Below are 18,503 nucleotides of genomic sequence, written 5' to 3' on the forward strand. Positions count from 1 at the left end.
TGTATAATATATAGGTATATAAGTGCGGTGGGTAGGGCGGATGACCAAAGCTCACAGGCCCAAGTGCTTAGGTGACCAGAAGGGAGAGTGAGCCGGGGAAAAGAGGGCTTAATCTGGGAAGGCCTCTTGGAGGAGATGAGATCTTAGTACAGTGCTCTGCACATAGTAAGCGCTCAATAAATACGATTGATGATGATCTTAATGAAGCTTTGAAGGCCGGGAGAGGGAGGGTATTCCAGGACAGAAAGGAGTTGGCAGCAAGATATTTATTGAGCTCGTACTGTGTCCGGAGCTCCGTGAACAGAGTGCTTTGGGAAAGGACAGCAGATCCCTGCCCTAGATTTTACAGTCTAGAGGAGGAGGCGAGAGACACTAAAATACATTTCAGATTGGAGAAGCAACAGGACATAAGACTACATAGCTAAGTTCTGGGGTGGGGAGGTGACTACCTAAGTATTCCGGGATCACCGAGTCAGGCGACGGAACAGAGACGGGGGGGAAAATAGGGTAGGGAGGTGGGAGACTGGTCAGGGAAAACTTCCTGGAGATGATGGGAATTTAGGAGGGATTTGAGGTGGAGAGAGCGGTGGTTTGCCGGATCTGAAGGGACGGGGTTTCAGGCAAGAGGGAAGACAGTTGTCAATGGCCTGAGGGAGGCCTGGCCAGGAGGTAGGTATTAGGGAAGTCCGCGGTCTGCGATTTCTGCTTAAAGCGGAGCTGGATAGGCGACCATTGGAGGTTTGTGAGGAGCAGGGAGACGGGCGCAGAGCGATCTTTTTTAGGAAAAGTGATCGGGATTGTGGAGTGAAGTGAGGACTGGGGTGGGAAGAGGCAGGAGGCGGGGAGGAGATGCAGTAGTGGAGGCAGGATAGGTTAAATGCCGGGCCAGCGCGGTAGCGTGGAGAGGAAAGGGCAGGTTCTAGAGCTGTTGTAGGGGAAGAACTGACGGGATCTGGTGACAGGTGGAATATGTGGGTTGAAGAAGAGAGGCGGGTCGAGGCCGACGCCAAGGTCGCGGGCTCGGGAAGCAGAGAGGATGGTGGTGTCATCTGCGCTGATGGGAGAGTTCGGAGGAGGACGGGGTTTGGGAGGGAAGATGAGGAGTGTGGTTATGGATGTGTGGAGTTTGAGGCGAGTGCGGCCATGTGACGGGGAATCCGTCTGCATTTGTTCATTCATTCAGTCGTATTTATTGAGCGGTTAACCTGTGCAGAGCGCTGGACTAAGCGCTTGGGAAGTACAAGTTGGCAACATATTCATTCATTCGATTGTATTTATTGAGTGCTTACCGTGTGCAGAGCACTGTACTAAGCGCTTGGGAAGTCCAAGTCGGCAACATATAGAGACGGTCCCCACCCAACAGTGGGCTCACGGTCTAGAAGGGGGAGACAGACCACAAAACAAAACGTGTAGACAGGTGTCAGAACCATCAGAATAAATGGAATTATAGCTAGATGCACATCATTAATAAAATAAATAGAATAGTAAATATGTACAAGCAAAATAAATAGAGTAATAAATCTGTACAGATATGTACAAGCACTGTGGGAAGGGGAGGGAGGTAGGGTGGGGGGGAGGAGAGGATAAAGGGGGCTCAGTGTGGGAAGGCCTCCTGGAGGAGGTGAGCTCTCAGTAGGGCTTTGAAGGGAGGAGGAGAGCGAGCTTGGTGGATGTTTGGAGGGAGGGCAGTGGGAGAGGACGTGGGCTGGGGGTTGACGGCGCGACGGGTGAGAATGAGGCCCGGTGAGGAGGTTAGCGGTGGCAGAGGAGCAGAGGTTGCGGGCTGGGCTGGAGGAGAGGGGACGGGAGGTTCCTGGGCGTCGTTCTCGCCGAGGAGCTAGGTTGGCGTCTCTGGGGGCTGCTGTGCCCTCGTCCCGCTCCCCTGCCCGCCTCCCACCCCTCCGCCCCCCGCCGCCCGGGCTCGCTTCCACCCAGGTCCGCTCCGGCCTCAGTCGGGCACGTGGCAAGCATCCGGACTGGGCCCTCAGAGTGGCCCCGCAAGTGGCCGGGGCTATTTTGGGGGGGGAGGGAGGGAGGCTGGTCTATTTTTAACTCAGAAGAGCCCCACCACCACCACCACCACCACGACCTTGGTCCCGGGTAGGAGGGAGGCAGCTCAGCTTCTGAGCCCCGGGGCCGCCAGGGGAGCGAGCGTCTGGCTCAGGGGAATCTTTTCTGGACTGTTTGGGGTCGTCCTCGAGGGGCTCTCTACGCCGCGTGGCCCAGCCACCCGCCTAATCCCCCCAAGGACACAGAACGTCCTGTCGGGGCCGCGGAAACCGGCTCCCGCTCCTTCCGCTCTGCTTTGCCCTGTGATCTGGGGTCAACCGCCTCGGCTCCCCGGGCCTCCGTTTCCCACCCCTGTGGGGGCGAGGGGGCCGGGAGTGGCGAGGGGAGGTCCTGACTGAGAGGCGAGGACGCCCACCGTCCCCCGAGTTGGAGCGACCCCGGCCCTGGGAGCCGGCAGACGGGAGGGGGGCACCGAGGAACGTGGGTGTTTTGTGCCCAGTGCCCGCGCCGGCTGCCCTGGGCCCTTCCTGCCACGTTGGACGGCAATCCTGCCAGGGCGCCACCGGGGAGCCGCAGCGGTGATGTCCGAGATGGAGATGGAGGCCGTGAGTTGGGGCGGGGGTGAGGGTGGGGCCCCTGGTGGGATGGGGAGGGGGCCGGGTTCCCCGCCCCGGGATCTCAGGAGCCACTGCTGCAGGAGGGTTGGGGGCATTTGGGGCAGGGGGCAGGGCCCAGCTCTTGGTTGACCTCCCGTGGCTCCACAAAGTCCCCACCCTGCTTCTACCTCCCGGTCCTAGAGGGGCAAACCCTCCCTCCCCCCGCCGCCACCACCCCTCCGCCCGATGGACCCCCACGGGGCCGTGTCGTCCCCAGACGGTGCCCATCTGGCAGAACAGGCCCCACGGCTCGGCGCGCAGTGTGGTGCGAAGGATCGGCACAAACCTGCCCCTCAAACCGTGCCCGCGGGCGTCCTTTGAGGTGAGGCGCCCCGTGGGGAGATGGGGGGGGCAGGAGGCCTGGGGCGCCAGCGGGGAAGGAGACAGAGTTCCCCGGGCGGCAGAGCTTTCTAGGCACGACTCCTCTCCCGGTGGGCTGTGGGACCTCGAGAATGTCCCTTAACCTCTCTGGGCGCCACCCTTCGCATGGGTACAGTGAGAAGCCCAAGGGCATGGTGAGGAGCAGGGGGCAAACCTGTGGGCAGAGAGCAGCACCACTACTGAGTCTACCACTGGCACCCATCCTGCCCCCACCCTGACTCTGTGTTTGTGTACATGTATGTATGTATGTATGTGTGAGAGAGACAGAGAGGCACAGGGGGCTGTGGGGCACCATAGTTTCCTGTTTAGGTCCACGCAGGAATTAGGCTGGGGGCTTCAGGGAGGGAGGCAGGACCCCAGTTGCAGAGCAGGAGGAGGGAAACGATCACGTGCAGGCTGAGAAGGGGGCCTGGCATCCCTCCCCCCCGTCCCCCGCCCCGCAGGTCCTGCCCAGCGTCTCGGACCTGTGCCTGAGCGATGCCCCCCCCCGTGCCCACCCTGGCCGACATCGCCTGGATCGCCGCTGACGACGAGGAGACCTACGCCCGCGTCAGGTACCACGGCCCGGCCCCACTACCGATGGGCAAACCTAAGTTCACCCGTGGGAGAGTGGGAGCCGCCAGGCTTTGGCCAGTCGCTAGACCCGTCCTGCGGAGCCGGGCTGCTGTGGGCATCACCCCGTGCCCTCCCCCTGTCCCCATGCCCTCTGCACCTCTTGCCCCCGTGGTATCGGAGCGAGCCCAGAGGAAGGTGCCACAGCGGCCTGGGGCAAGGGAGGGGCATCCGACCCAAGGGGAAGACAGATCTCAGCAGGTTCACGTGGAACCACAGGGAAGCTGCCGCGGGGTGAGGGGGGGCACCGGAGAAGATGGGGGTCGCGGGGAGGAGGGGGAGGCCTCCCCCCGCCCACCTCCCCGCCGCTTCCCTCCGGACCGCAGGAGCGACGCTCGGCCCCTGCGGCACAAGTGGAAGCCCAGCCCGCTGTGCGTCATGCAGCGCAACGCCTCGGTGCCCAACCTGCGGGCGCAGGACGGGCGGCTGCTGGCCCTGAAGAAGCCGGGGCTGCCCGCGCTGAGCCGCACCGCCGACCTGCAGGACGAGCTGACCCACCTGCGCAGCCAGATCGCCAAGATCGTCGCCGCCGGAAGCCCAGGTGGGAGCCCAAGAGCCCCCCGTCCTCCCTCCCCCCCCGGGCTCCGATCTCCTGGGCAAGTCACAATGCGTAGACGTCGCCTAGTGGCTAGAGCCCCAGCCTGGGAGTCACAAGGTCCTGAGTTCTAATCCTGGCCCCGTCACTTGTCTGCTTTGTGAGTCACTTCGCTTCTCTGGGCCTCAGTTCCCTCCTCTGTAAAATGGGGATGAAGACTGGGAGCCCTACGTGGGGCAGGGAATGTGTCCGACCTGATTACCTGATTAGAGAAGCAGCGTAGCTCATTGGAAAGAGCCCGGGCTTTGGAGTCAGAGGTCATGGGTTCAAATCCCAGCTCCACCAATTGTCAGCTGTGTGACTTTGGGCAAGTCACTTCACTTCTCTGGGCCTCAGTTACCTCATCTGTAAAACGGGGATTAAAAGACTGTGAGCTCCAAGTGGGACAACCTGATCACCTTGTATCCTTCCCAGCGCTTAGAACAGTGCTTTGCACATAGTAAGTGCTTAACTAATGCCATCATTATTATTATTACCCTGACGCTTAGAACAGTACCTGGCACAAAGTAAGCGCTTAACACATACCGAGGTTATTATCGTTATATGGCAGTAAGCCTACACGTAATCGATACGGAAAGTAATTAGCAGTATTCTTTTAAGCGCTTACTATGTGCCAAGCATTGCACCAAGTTTGGGGGAGATACAGAACCATCCCACGGCACTCCCAGTCTAAGTAGGAGGAAGAACGGTTATCGAATCCCCATTTTGCAGGTGAGGGAACGGAGGCCCAGAGAAGCCAAGTGACTGGCTTCAGGTCACACAGCAAACATGTTGTGGAGCTGGGATTAGAACCCAGGTCCTCTGACTCCAGAGCTTGTGCTCTCGCCACTAGGCCATGCTGCTTTTCAAAAGCGGGCACCAAAGTAAATAATAAACCCCTGTATCCCGTGAGTCAGAAGGGGGCTGGTGGGGACCAGGAAGTGGGAAAGGGGTCTGGGGAATAATTATAATAATAATAATTGGCATTTGTTAAGCGCTTACTATGTGCAAAGCACTGTTCTAAGCGCTGGGGAGGATACAGGGCGATCAGGTTGTCCCATGTGGAGCTCACAGTCTTCATCCCCATTTTACAGATGAGGTAACTGAGGCCCAGAGAAGTTAAGTGACTTGCCCAAGATCACACAGCAGACATGTGGTGGAGTCAGGATTTGAACCCATGACCTCTGACTCCAAAGCCCAGGCTCTTTCCACTGAGCCACGCTGCTTCTCCTGATGGCATTTATTAAGCGCTTACTATGTGCAAAGCACTGTTGTAAGCGCTGGGGAGGTTACAAGGTGATCAGGTTGTCCCACGGGGGGGCTCACAGTCTTCATCCCCATTTTACAGGTGAGAGAACTGAGGCCCAGAGAAGTGAGGTCACACAGCTGACAAGTGGCGGAGCTGGGATTTGAACCCATGACCTCTGATTCCCAAGCCCGGGCTCTTACCACTAAGCCATGCCGCTTGGGTGGGAGGAGAAAGCGGAGAGGGAGCCTTGAAGCGGATTGTCAGCTTTGAGGGGGGAGAGGAGCTGGGGGGTGCCAGCTAGACGCCCCCCAACCCTGACCAGAAGCCTGGGGGGTAGAGAGTGTTGGGAAGGGGCCCCCCGCTTGCTCACGGCCGCTTCCTGTTTCAGCCTCGGCCAGCCTGCAGCCCGAAGCGACCCCTGCGTCCTCTGCCTTCCCTACGTTGGCCTCCTTCTCCTCCACCAAGTCCTTCGTCATCAGCGACATCACCGAGGAGGCCGAGCCGGAGGGGCCGGAGCCGGACGGGACCCCCGGACCCTGCCCCGCCCCCGCCGCCGCCCCCGCCACCCCCGGAGAGGGCTCGGCCGAAGAGGACAACTGCGTGTCCCTGTCCAAGGCCAGCAGCTTCGCGGACATGCTGGGCATCCTCAAGGACATTCACAGGCTCAGGCAGGGCCAAGATGGGTAAGGGGCCGTGGGGGGGGACGGAGACGGGGTGGGGGCGGGTTCACCCCCGTTTCCCTCTGCCAAGCGGAGCCCGTCCCAGCCCCCAGGGAGCTGCCTGCTCCAAACAACTTAGGGAAGCCCCTGTCCCGTCTCTAACCACGAGGGCGGGTGGGGGGTCCCCAACGGCCATGTCTGTGGTCAGAGGACCCCCTAGGCCAGGTGGGTTTCGGCCCCCAGACAGAGGAGCCGCGCGCCCACCTCCGTGGGTCACCCCGTCAGGGTGTCCGGGGGCACGGGTGGGCCCAGGCTCTGCTCTCTCACCCGTCTAGGAGCCGGGGGGTGCTGAAAGATGGGGAGGACCCGGCCACCCTCATCGCCGAGGTCCTGAGGAGAAAGTTTGCGCTGAAAGCGGAAGACGTGAGTGGGAAAGGACAGTGAGCAGGGTGGGCCCCGGCCCGCCCCGTCCCACCCCTCTCTGCCCTCACAGACTCGGGCTTCCCGGAGTCCCTCTCGCCCCGGCTTTGCTCTCCCCTAGAACAGCAGGAGAGGGCACAGGAAGGGGTAGTTTTGGGGGGGGCGAGGGCCCATCCCCTACCTCCCCCATGTGGTACTGGTATCCCAGGGCCCTTTTTCATACACCGATTTTGTAACTCTAAACACTTGCCGCCTCGCCCTCCCTCCCCACGGGTCCCACCACCACCAGAACCATTTTTGCTACTGTGTTAGGTCCAAACTTGGGAGGGGGGTGAGGCTGCCCACCCTTCCCCCTGCACTGGGGCAGCTGCCCACCTTTATTTACATTAGAGAAAGTCAGGGGCCCAGCCCAGCCTGTGCTTGATCACCCTGTTCCCCTGCGAGTCCTGGGAGAAGAGGAGCGCGGCCTGGGACCCGAGCGGCGGGGGCCGGGGGGCGGGAAGCGGGCCGGGGCTGCTGCCGCCCGCCTGCAGGTTGGTGGTCTCGCGAAGAGGCCGGCGGTGAGCGATGACCCTGCAGCCCTGGGAGTCCTCGGTGAACAGCTGGCTGCACCCGGCGACGGAGGGGCCGGGGGGCCGGCGGTCCGGACTGCCTCCTGCCTCTGCCCACCCGGGGGCCAGGACCCAACAGCCCTCCGAATCCCAGGTGAAAGCACCTGCGAGCGAGTTCTCCTCCTCCTCCTCCTCCTCCCTGGGAGGGACAAGGGCAGCCACAGGCCCGAAGCAGCGTGGAGGGGGCTGGAGCGGGGCAGGAGAGACCTTGGGCTCCTGTGGGAGGGAGGGGGAGCAGACAGCAGCCTGGACCCCTGGCAGAAGTGCCCACTGCTCCCTGGGGCTTGGCGAGCGAGGGCGAGGACTCTGAGCAGTGGGCTTCTTCCCCTCCGCGCCGTGTCTTGCTCTCACGCTCCCTCCAGTAACGGTTTGGCCTGAAAGATGCACGGAGCTGAATAAACACACTGACCTGCTCCGCCGGCCTCGGCGTCTCTGTTCCCCGCGCGCTCCCTCGAGGGTAGTTTTTGAGCGCTTCCTCTGTGCAGAGCACTTAGGAGAGAACACTCTGAGTGGTAGACACAATCCCTGCCCACACGACAAGCTTCCGTTCTAGAGGGGGAGACAAGACATTAATAGAAATTACAGCTAGGGATGTAAGTGCCGGGAGGGTGGGGTGAAAGAAGGGAGGAGGGAAAAGGGGAAAGGAGGGCTTAGAGGGGGAAGAGTGGCCACCTGCCAGATAGGAAGGGGGAGGATGTGCTTGGCCTCAGGAAATAGGGGTGAGGGAAGAGCCAGTGGTGGTGATATACCTTATGGGTCACCTCACCGCCCAAAGGGGTCTGAGCTCTGCGTCCGCGAGGGACTGACCCGGGGAGTATAAGGGAGGGGAACGGCCCCTTGCCCCAACATCCCCCTGCTAGGGGAGGGCTGGCACCCATGAGGCATTGGGATGTAGGGGCTTCGCCACATGGGCCCTTGTTTCACTTAAACGAGCTAGAGTCGGGGGGCGGGGGGGGGGCTCCCTTCAAGACCAAGCCCTTCCCGGGGATGAAGGCCCGTTCTCCATCCCGTTCCCCCCACCGGCCCCCGGCCAACAGCCGGAGCTGACGGCACAAGCGGTGCAGGGGGGCTGCCCGGGCTCGCTCCGGGCCCCTGAAGGACCATCTGCCCAGCTCAGAAATGGCCACTGCAGCGGCACTGACAGCGCTGCCCTCCCCCTCAGTCTGGAAGAGTCTGAGCTCAAGTTAACCCCAACTCTCCTGCCGCTTCCTCTCTCCCTCCCCTCCCATCCCATCCTCCCGGGGCACTCACTGCCAGGGGCCGAACCAGCCAAGCGACGCCACCCTACCTGTGGGTTTGAGGCGGAAAAATGAAGCGATGTCGGTCTGCCTGGTGCCTGCAGACGTGGGCACCCTGGCCTGCGGGCTGCGGGCTGGCACCTCGCTCCGAAGGCCTACGGTCGCCGGCCTGGTGACCCGCCTGGTGACAGCAACGCTGGACAGGACGGCCTGCACGGAGAGAAGACATTATTTCTGGACTAGGACTTTCTCCCACCACAGCTGCAGGAGGGCCAGGTGGACCAGTTCATTCAGTCAATCGTATTTATTGAGCGCTTACTGTGTGCAGAGCACTGTACTAAGCGCTTGGGAAGTACAAGTTGGCAACATATAGAGACGGCCCCTCCCCAACAACAGGCTCACTGGCTAGAAGGGGGAGAAGGACAACAATAAAACGAGTAGACTGATGTCAATAATAATAGTAATGGCATCTGTTAAGCGCCTACTGTGCGCGAAGCACTGTTCATTCATTCAATCATGTTTATTGAGCACTTACTGTGTGCAGAGCACTGTATTAAGCGCTTGGGAAGTCCAAGTTGGCAACATATAGAGACGGTCCCTACCCAACATAGGGCCCACAGTCTAGAAGGGGGAGACGGACAACAAAACAAAACATATTAACAAATTAAATAGAATAAATTTGTAGCTTGGGAAGTACAAGTTGGCAAGGAGACTGAGAGAAACCCGAACCGTGGGGTGGGACACGCCGTCCGGAGCCCTTTAACTCCTTTTTTTGGTTTGTTTTAATGGTATTTGTTTTTTTTAATAGGCATTTATTAAATGCTTACTATGTGCATATATCTATAATTCCATTTCATTATTGATGGCTGTTTGTTTAGTTGTTTGTCTCCCCCTTTTTCTGAGCCCGTTGTGGGCAGGGATTGTTTCTCGTTGTTGCTGAATTGTACTTTCCAAACGCTTAGTCCAGTGCTCTGCACACAGTAAGTGCACAATAAATACGAATGAATGAATGCATACCTCCGCGGGGCGGCTCAAATCCCTACTGAAGGCACACCTCCTCCAGGAGGCCTTCCCAGACTAAGCCCCACTTTTTTCCTCAGCTCCCCCTCCCTTCCGCATCACCCTGACTCCCTCCCCTCTCCCCGCCCCACAGCACAACTTGTACTTCCCAAGCGCTTAGTCCAGTGCTCTGCACACAGTAAGCGCTCAATACGATTGAATGAATAAATGTTAGATAGTGACCGTCTCTTTACGTTGCCAACTTGGACTTCCCAAGCGCTTAGTCCAGTACTCTGCACACAGTAAGCGCTCAGTAAATACGATTGAATGAATGAATGAATGTTGGGTCGGGACCGTCTCTAGATGTTGCCAACTTGGACCTCCCAAGCGCTTAGTCCACTGCTCTGCACACAGTAAGAGCTCAACAAATACGATTGAATGAATGAATGAATGTTGGGTAGGGACCGTCTCTAGATGTTGCCGACTTGTACTTCCCAAGCGCTTAGTCCAGTGCTCTGCACACAGTAAGCGCTCAATAAATACGACTGAATGAATGAATAAATGAATGTTGGGTAGGGACCGTCTCTCTATGTTGCCAACTTGTCCGTCCCAAGAGTTTAGTCCAGTGCTTTGCACACAGTAAGCGCTCATTGAATGAATGAATGTTGGGTAGGGACCGTCTCTAGATGTTTCCAACTTGTCCTTCCCAAGCGCTTAGTCCAGTGCTCTGCGCACAGTAAGCGCTCAATAAATACGACTGAATGAATGAATGTTGGGTAGGGACCGTCTCTAGATGTTGCCAACTTGTCCTTCCCAAGCGTTCAGTCCAGTGCTCTGCACACAGTAAGCGTTCATTGAATTCACTGAATGAATGAATGAACGAATGTTGGGTAGGGACCGTCCCTCGATGTTGCCAACTTGGACTTCCCAAGCGCTTAGTCCAGTGGTGCTCAATAGATACGATTGAATGACTGTTGGGTAGGGACCGTCTATGTTGCCAACCTGTCCTTCCCAAGCGCTTAGTCCAGTTCTCTGCACACAGTAAGCACTCACTGAATGAATGAATGAATGAATGAATGCTGGGTTGGGACCGTCTCTCTATGTTGCCAACTTGTCCGTCCCAAGAGTTTAGTCCAGTGCTTTGCACACAGTAAGCGCTCATTGAATGAATGAATGAATGTTGGGTAGGGACCGTCTCTAGATGTTTCCAACTTGTCCTTCCCAAGCGCTTAGTCCAGTGCTCTGCACATAGTAAGCGCTCAATAAATACGACTGAATGAATGAATGTTGGGTAGGGACCGTCTCTAGATGTTGCCAACTTGGACTTCCCAAGCGCTTAGTCCAGTGCTCTCCACACAGTAAGTGCTCAATAAATACGACTGAATGAATGAATGTTGGGTAGGGACCGTCTCTAGATATTGCCAACTTGTCCTTCCCAAGCGTTCAGTCCAGTGCTCTGCACACAGTAAGCGCTCACTGAATTCACTGAATGAATGAATGAACAAATGTTGGGTAGGGACCGTCCCTCGATGTTGCCAACTTGGACTTCCCAAGCGCTTAGTCCAGTGGTGCTCAATAGATACGATTGAATGAATGCTGGGTAGGGACCGTCTATGTTGACAACCTGTCCTTCCCAAGCGCTTAGTCCAGTTCTCTGCACACAGTAAGCGCTCACTGAATGAATGAATGAATGCTGGGTTGGGACCGTCTCTAGATGTTGCCAACCTGTCCTTCCCAAGCGCTCAGTCCAGTGCTCTGCACACAGTAAGCGCTCACTGAATGAATGAATGAACGAATGTTGGGTAGGGACCGTCTCTGTATGTTGCCAACTTGGACTTCCCAAGTGCTCGGTCCAGTGCTCTGCACACAGTAAGCGCTCAATAAAGACGATTGAGTGAATGAATGAATGAATGAATGAACGAATGTTGGGTAGGAACCGTCTCTGTATGTTGCCAACTTGGACTTCCCAAGCGCTCGGTCCAGCGCTCTGCACACGGTAGGCGCTCAATAAATATGATTGAGTGAATGAATGAGTGAATGAATGAATGAATGAACGAATGTTGGGTTGGGACCGTCTCTGCATGTTGCCAACTTGGACTTCCCAAGCGCTCGGTCCAGCGCTCTGCACACGGTAGGCGCTCAATAAATACGATTGAGTGAATGAATGAGTGAATGAATGAATGAATGAACGAATGTTGGGTAGGAACCGTCTCTGTATGTTGCCAACTTGGACTTCCCAAGCGCTCGGTCCAGCGCTCTGCACACGGTAGGCGCTCAATAAATACGATTGAGTGAATGAATGAATGAATGAATGAATGAATGTTGGGTTGGGACCGTCTCTGTATGTTGCCAACTTGGACTTCCCAAGCGCTCGGTCCAGCGCTCTGCACACGGTAGGCGCTCAATAAATACGATTGAGTGAATGAATGAGTGAATGAATGAATGAATGAACGAATGTTGGGTAGGGACCGTCTCTGTATGTTGCCAACTTGGACTTCCCAAGCGCTCGGTCCAGCGCTCTGCACACGGTAGGCGCTCAATAAGTGTGAATGAATGAATGAATGAATGAACAAACGTTGGGTTGGGACCGTCTCTGTATGTTGCCAACTTGGACTTCCCAAGCGCTCGGTCCAGTGCTCTGCACACGGTAGGCGCTCAATAAATACGATTGAGTGAATGAGTGAGTGAATGAATGAACGAATGTTGGGTTGGGACCGTCTCTATACGTTGCCAACTTGGACTTCCCAAGCGCTCAGTCCAGTGCTCTGCACACGGTAGGCGCTCAATAAGTATGAATGAATGAATGAATGAACGAATGTTGGGTAGGGACCTTCTCTGTATGTTGCCAACTTGGACTTCCCAAGCGCTCGGTCCAGCGCTCTGCACACGGTAGGCGCTCAATAAGTGTGAATGAATGAATGAATGAATGAACGAATGTTGGGTTGGGACCGTCTCTGTATGTTGCCAACTTGGACTTCCCAAGCGCTCGGTCCAGTGCTCTGCACACGGTAGGCGCTCAATAAATACGATTGAGTGAATGAGTGAGTGAATGAATGAACGAATGTTGGGTTGGGACCGTCTCTATACGTTGCCAACTTGGACTTCCCAAGCGCTCAGTCCAGTGCTCTGCACACGGTAGGCGCTCAATAAGTATGAATGAATGAATGAATGAACGAATGTTGGGTAGGGACCTTCTCTGTATGTTGCCAACTTGGACTTCCCAAGCGCTCGGTCCAGCGCTCTGCACACGGTAGGCGCTCAGTAAGTGTGAATGAATGAATGAATGAATGAACGAATGTTGGGTTGGGACCGTCTCTGTATGTTGCCAACTTGGACTTCCCAAGCGCTCGGTCCAGCGCTCTGCACACGGTAGGCGCTCAATAAATACGATTGAGTGAATGAGTGAGTGAATGAATGAACGAATGTTGGGTTGGGACCGTCTCTATACGTTGCCAACTTGGACTTCCCAAGCGCTCAGTCCAGTGCTCTGCACACGGTAGGCGCTCAATAAGTATGAATGAATGAATGAATGAACGAATGTTGGGTAGGGACCTTCTCTGTATGTTGCCAACTTGGACTTCCCAAGCGCTCGGTCCAGTGCTCTGCACACGGTAGGCGCTCAATAAATACGATTGAGTGAATGAATGAATGAATGAATGAACGAATGTTGGGTTGGGACCGTCTCTGTATGTTGCCAACTTGGACTTCCCAAGCGCTCGGTCCAGCGCTCTGCACACGGTAGGCGCTCAATAAATACGACTGAATGAATGAATGCTGGGTAGGGACCGTCTATGTTTCCAACCTGTCCTTCCCAAGCGCTTAGTCCAGTGCTCTGCACACAGTGAGCGCTCACTGAATGAATGAATGTTGGATTGGGACCGTCTCTGTATGTTGCCAACTTGGACTTCCCAAGCGCTCGGTCCAGTGCTCTGCACACGGTAGGCGCTCAATAAATACGACTGAATGAATGAATGAATGCTGGGTAGGGACCGTCTCTCTGTGTTGCCAACCTGTCCTTCCCAAGCGCTCAGTCCACTGCTCTGCACACAGTAAGCGCTCACTGAATGAATGAACGAATGTTGGGTAGGGACCGTCTCTGCATGTTGCCAACTTGGCCTTCCCAAGCGCTCAGTGCAGTGCTCTGCACACGGTAGGCGCTCAATAAATACGATTGAGTGAATGAATGAATGAATGAATGAATGAACGAATGTTGGGTTGGGACCGTCTCTGCATGTTGCCAACTTGGACTTCCCAAGCGCTCAGTCCAGTGCTCTGCACACGGTAGGCGCTCAATAAATACGATTGAGTGAATGAATGAGTGAATGAATGAATGAACGAATGTTGGGTAGGGACCGTCTCTGTATGTTGCCAACTTGGACTTCCCAAGCACTGAGTCCAGTACTCTGCACACAGTAAGCGCTCAGTAAATACGACTGAATGAATGAATGAATGAATGAATGAATGAATGTTGGGTTGGGACCGTCTCTGCATGTTGCCAACTTGTACTTCCCAAGCGCTCAGTCCAGTGCTCTACACACGGTAGGCGCTCAATAAATACGATTGAGTGAATGAATGAATGAATGAACGAACGAATGTTGGGTTGGGACCGTCTCTGCATGTTGCCAACTTGGACTTCCCAAGCGCTTAGTCCAGTGCTCGGCACACAGTAAGCGCTCAATAAATGTGAATGAATGAATGAATGAACGAACGAATGTTGGGTTGGGACCGTCTCTGTATGTTGCCAACTTGGACTTCCCAAGCGCTCGGTCCAGCGCTCTGCACACGGTAGGCGCTCAATAAATACGACTGAGTGAATGAATGAATGAATGAATGAACGAATGTTGGGTAGGAACCGTCTCTAGATGTTGCCAACTTGGACTTCCCAAGCGCTCAGTCCAGTGCTCTGCCCACGGTAGGCGCTCAATAAGTGTGAATGAATGAATGAATGAATGAATGAACGAATGTTGGGTTGGGACCGTCTCTGCATGTTGCCAACTTGGCCTTCCCAAGCGCTCAGTGCAGTGCTCTGCACACGGTAGGCGCTCAATAAATACGATTGAGTGAATGAATGAATGAATGAATGAACGAATGTTGGGTTGGGACCGTCTCTGCATGTTGCCAACTTGGACTTCCCAAGCGCTCAGTCCAGTGCTCTGCACACGGTAGGCGCTCAATAAATACGATTGAGTGAATGAATGAATGAATGAATGAACGAATGTTGGGTTGGGACCGTCTCTGCATGTTGCCAACTTGGACTTCCCAAGCGCTCGGTCCAGCGCTCTGCACACGGTAGGCGCTCAATAAGTGTGAATGAATGAATGAACGAATGTTGGGTTGGGACCGTCTCTGTATGTTGCCAACTTGGACTTCCCAAGCGCTCGGTCCAGTGCTCTGCACACGGTAGGCGCTCAATAAGTGTGAATGAATGAATGAATGAATGAATGAATGAACGAATGTTGGGTTGGGACCGTCTCTGTATGTTGCCAACTTGGACTTCCCAAGCGCTCGGTCCAGTGCTCTGCACACGGTAGGCGCTCAATAAATACGATTGACTGAATGAATGAGTGAATGAATGAATGAATGAAAGAATGTTGGGTAGGGACCGTCTCTGTATGTTGCCAACTTGGACTTCCCAAGCGCTCGGTCCAGTGCTCTGCACACGGTAGGCGCTCAATAAGTGTGAATGAATGAATGAATGAATGAATGAACGAATGTTGGGTTGGGACCGTCTCTGTATGTTGCCAACTTGGACTTCCCAAGCGCTCGGTCCAGTGCTCTGCACACGGCAGGCGCTCAATAAATACGATTGAGTGAATGAATGAGTGAATGAATGAATGAATGAACGAATGTTGGGTAGGGACCGTCTCTAGATGTTGCCAACTTGGACTTCCCAAGCGCTCAGTCCAGTGCTCTGCCCACGGTAGGCGCTCAATAAGTGTGAATGAGTGAATGAATGAATGAATGAACGAATGTTGGGTTGGGACCGTCTCTGTATGTTGCCAACTTGGACTTCCCAAGCGCTCGGTCCAGTGCTCTGCACACAGCAGGCGCTCAATAAATACGATTGAGTGAATGAATGAATGAATGAATGAACGAATGTTGGGTAGGGACCGTCTCAAGATGTTGCCAACTTGGACTTCCCAAGCGCTCGGTCCAGCGCTCTGCACACGGTAGGCGCTCAATAAATACGATTGAGTGAATGAATGAGTGAATGAATGAATGAACGAATGTTGGGTAGGGACCGTCTCTGTATGTTGCCAACTTGGACTTCCCAAGCGCTCAGTCCAGTGCTCGGCACACGGTAATTGCTCAATAAATGTGAATGAATGAATAAATGAATGAATGAACGAATGTTGGGTAGGGACCGTCTCTGTATGTTGCCAACTTGGACTTCCCAAGCGCTCGGTCCAGTGCTCTGCACACGGCAGGCGCTCAATAAATACGATTGAGTGAATGAATGAGTGAATGAATGAATGAACGAATGTTGGGTAGGGACCGTCTCTGTATGTTGCCAACTTGGACTTCCCAAGCGCTCGGTCCAGTGCTCTGCACACGGCAGGCGCTCAATAAATACGATTGAGTGAATGAATGAATGAATGAATGAATGTTGGGTTGGGACCGTCTCTGTATGTTGCCAACTTGGACTTCCCAAGCGCTCGGTCCAGTGCTCTGCACACGGCAGGCGCTCAATAAATACGATTGAGTGAATGAATGAGTGAATGAATGAATGAACGAATGTTGGGTAGGGACCGTCTCTGTATGTTGCCAACTTGGACTTCCCAAGCGCTCGGTCCAGTGCTCTGCACACGGTAGGCGCTCAATAAGTGTGAATGAATGAATGAATGAATGAATGAATGAATGAACGAATGTTGGGTTGGGACCGTCTCTGTATGTTGCCAACTTGGACTTCCCAAGCGCTCGGTCCAGTGCTCTGCACACGGTAGGCGCTCAATAAGTGTGAATGAATGAATGAATGAATGAATGAACGAATGTTGGGTTGGGACCGTCTCTGTATGTTGCCAACTTGGACTTCCCAAGCGCTCGGTCCAGTGCTCTGCACACGGTAGGCGCTCAATAAATACGATTGACTGAATGAATGAGTGAATGAATGAATGAATGAAAGAATGTTGGGTAGGGACCGTCTCTGTATGTTGCCAACTTGGACTTCCCAAGCGCTCGGTCCAGTGCTCTGCACACGGTAGGCGCTCAATAAGTGTGAATGAATGAATGAATGAATGAACGAATGTTGGGTTGGGACCGTCTCTGTATGTTGCCAACTTGGACTTCCCAAGCGCTCGGTCCAGTGCTCTGCACACGGTAGGCGCTCAATAAATACGATTGAGTGAATGAATGAGTGAATGAATGAGTGAATGAACGAATGTTGGGTAGGAACCGTCTCTAGATGCTGCCAACTTGGACTTCCCAAGCGCTCGGTCCAGTACTCTGCACACGGTAGGCGCTCAATAAATATGATTGAGTGAATGAATGAGTGAATGAATGAATGAATGAACGAATGTTGGGTTGGGACCGTCTCTGTATGTTGCCAACTTGGATTTCCCAAGCGCTCGGTCCAGTGCTCTGCACACGGTAGGCGCTCAATAAATACGACTGAATGAATGAATGCTGGGTAGGGACCGTCTATGTTGCCAACATGTCCTTCCCAAGCGCTCAGTCCAGTGCTCTGCACACAGTGAGCGCTCACTGAATGAATGAATGTTGGATTGGGACCGTCTCTGTATGTTGCCAACTTGGACTTCCCAAGCGCTCGGTCCAGCGCTCTGCACACGGTAAGCGCTCAATAAATACGATTGAGTGAATGAATGAATGAATGAATGCACGAATGTTGGGTAGGGACCGTCTCTGTATGTTGCCAACTTGGACTTCCCAAGCGCTTAGTCCAGTGCTCTGCACACTGTAATTGCTCAATAAATGTGAATGAATGAATGAATGAATGAATGAACGAATGTTGGGTAGGGACCGTCTCTGTATGTTGACAACTTGTACTTCCCAAGCGCTTAGTCCAGCGCTCTGCACACAGTAAGCGCTCAATAAATACGATTGAGTGAATGAATGAATGACTGAATGAAGGTAAGGATGAGGAGAAGGTCCCCGCCGTCCGGTCCGGTCCCTCGGTCCCCGTGTCCCACCTGTCCGGGCGTCCTCTTGAGGAGGGCGGTGTCCAGCCACACGCCGCAGGCTCCGTCCCGGTCCCCGTCGGTGTCCCGGACCCCCGGCGCCTTTCGCCTCATGGCCGCCGCCGCCCAGGCCTGTGGCGGACTAGACGCCCCCTCCCCACGCCGCCGCGCATGCGCGCACGCCTCCCGCGCGGCGCCAACGGCGCGCGCCCCCCCCCCCCCAGCCGCGCAGGCGCCAACCGCGCGCGCGCGCGCCAAAACAGCCGCGCAGGCGCCAACCGCGCGCGCGCGCGCCAAAACAGCCGCGCAGGCGCCAACCGCGCGCGCGCGCGCCAAGCTCCTCAGTCAGTCAATCAATCATCGTCATCATCATCAATCGTATTGATTGAGCGCTTACTGTGTGCAGAGCACTGGACTAAGCGCTTGGGAAGTCCAAGTTGGCAACATCTAGAGACGGTCCCTACCCAACAGCGGGCTCACAGTCTAAAAGGGGGAGACAGAGAACAAAACCAAACATACTAACAAAATAAAATAAATAGAAGAGATATGTACAAATAAAATAAATAAATAACTATATAGACTAAAAAATATGTACAAACATATATACATCTATACAGGTGCTGTGGGGAAGGGAAGGAGGTAAGATGGGGGGATGGAGAGGGGGACGAGGGGGAGAGGAATCAGTCAGTCAATCGTATTTATTGAGCGCTTACCGTGTGCGGAGCACTGGACTAAGCGCTTGGGAAGTCCAAGTTGGCAACATCTAGAGACGGTCCCTACCCAACAGAGGGTTCACAGTCTAAAAGAGGGAGACAGAGAACAAAACCAAACATATTAACAAAATAAAATAAATAGAATAGATAATCAATCATATTCACAAAATAAAGTAAATAGAATAGATATCAATCTATCAATCGTATTTATTGAGCGCTTACCGTGTGCAGAGCACTGGACCAAGC

General features: G+C 54.8%; 2 protein-coding genes across 2 annotated transcripts; one reads left to right on the forward strand and one right to left on the reverse strand.

Annotated features, from left to right (window-relative positions):
- Nucleotides 1-2,443: 2,443 nt before the first annotated feature.
- MTFR1L (mitochondrial fission regulator 1 like) lies at nt 2,444-6,790 on the forward strand. Its single transcript, XM_038758526.1, is given in 7 exon segments — nt 2,444-2,615; nt 2,884-2,988; nt 3,491-3,529; nt 3,531-3,601; nt 3,986-4,200; nt 5,871-6,165; nt 6,477-6,790. Coding segments are annotated over 7 exon segments (858 nt in total). The 5' UTR covers nt 2,444-2,591; the 3' UTR covers nt 6,586-6,790.
- Nucleotides 6,791-6,924: 134 nt separating this feature from the next.
- Nucleotides 6,925-17,658, reverse strand: LOC119938629 (aurora kinase A and ninein interacting protein). Its single transcript, XM_038758527.1, has 3 exons — nt 17,557-17,658; nt 8,461-8,620; nt 6,925-7,546 (listed from the first exon to the last, which is right to left on the reverse strand). The coding sequence occupies exons 1-3, from the start codon at nt 17,656-17,658 to the stop codon at nt 6,948-6,950; spliced, it is 861 nt and encodes a 286-aa protein (XP_038614455.1). The 3' UTR covers nt 6,925-6,947.
- Between the last annotated feature and the right edge of the window lie 845 nt (nt 17,659-18,503).

The sequence above is a fragment of the Tachyglossus aculeatus genome, chromosome 16 (assembly GCF_015852505.1).
Source record: "Tachyglossus aculeatus isolate mTacAcu1 chromosome 16, mTacAcu1.pri, whole genome shotgun sequence".
Taxonomy (NCBI): domain Eukaryota; kingdom Metazoa; phylum Chordata; class Mammalia; order Monotremata; family Tachyglossidae; genus Tachyglossus; species Tachyglossus aculeatus.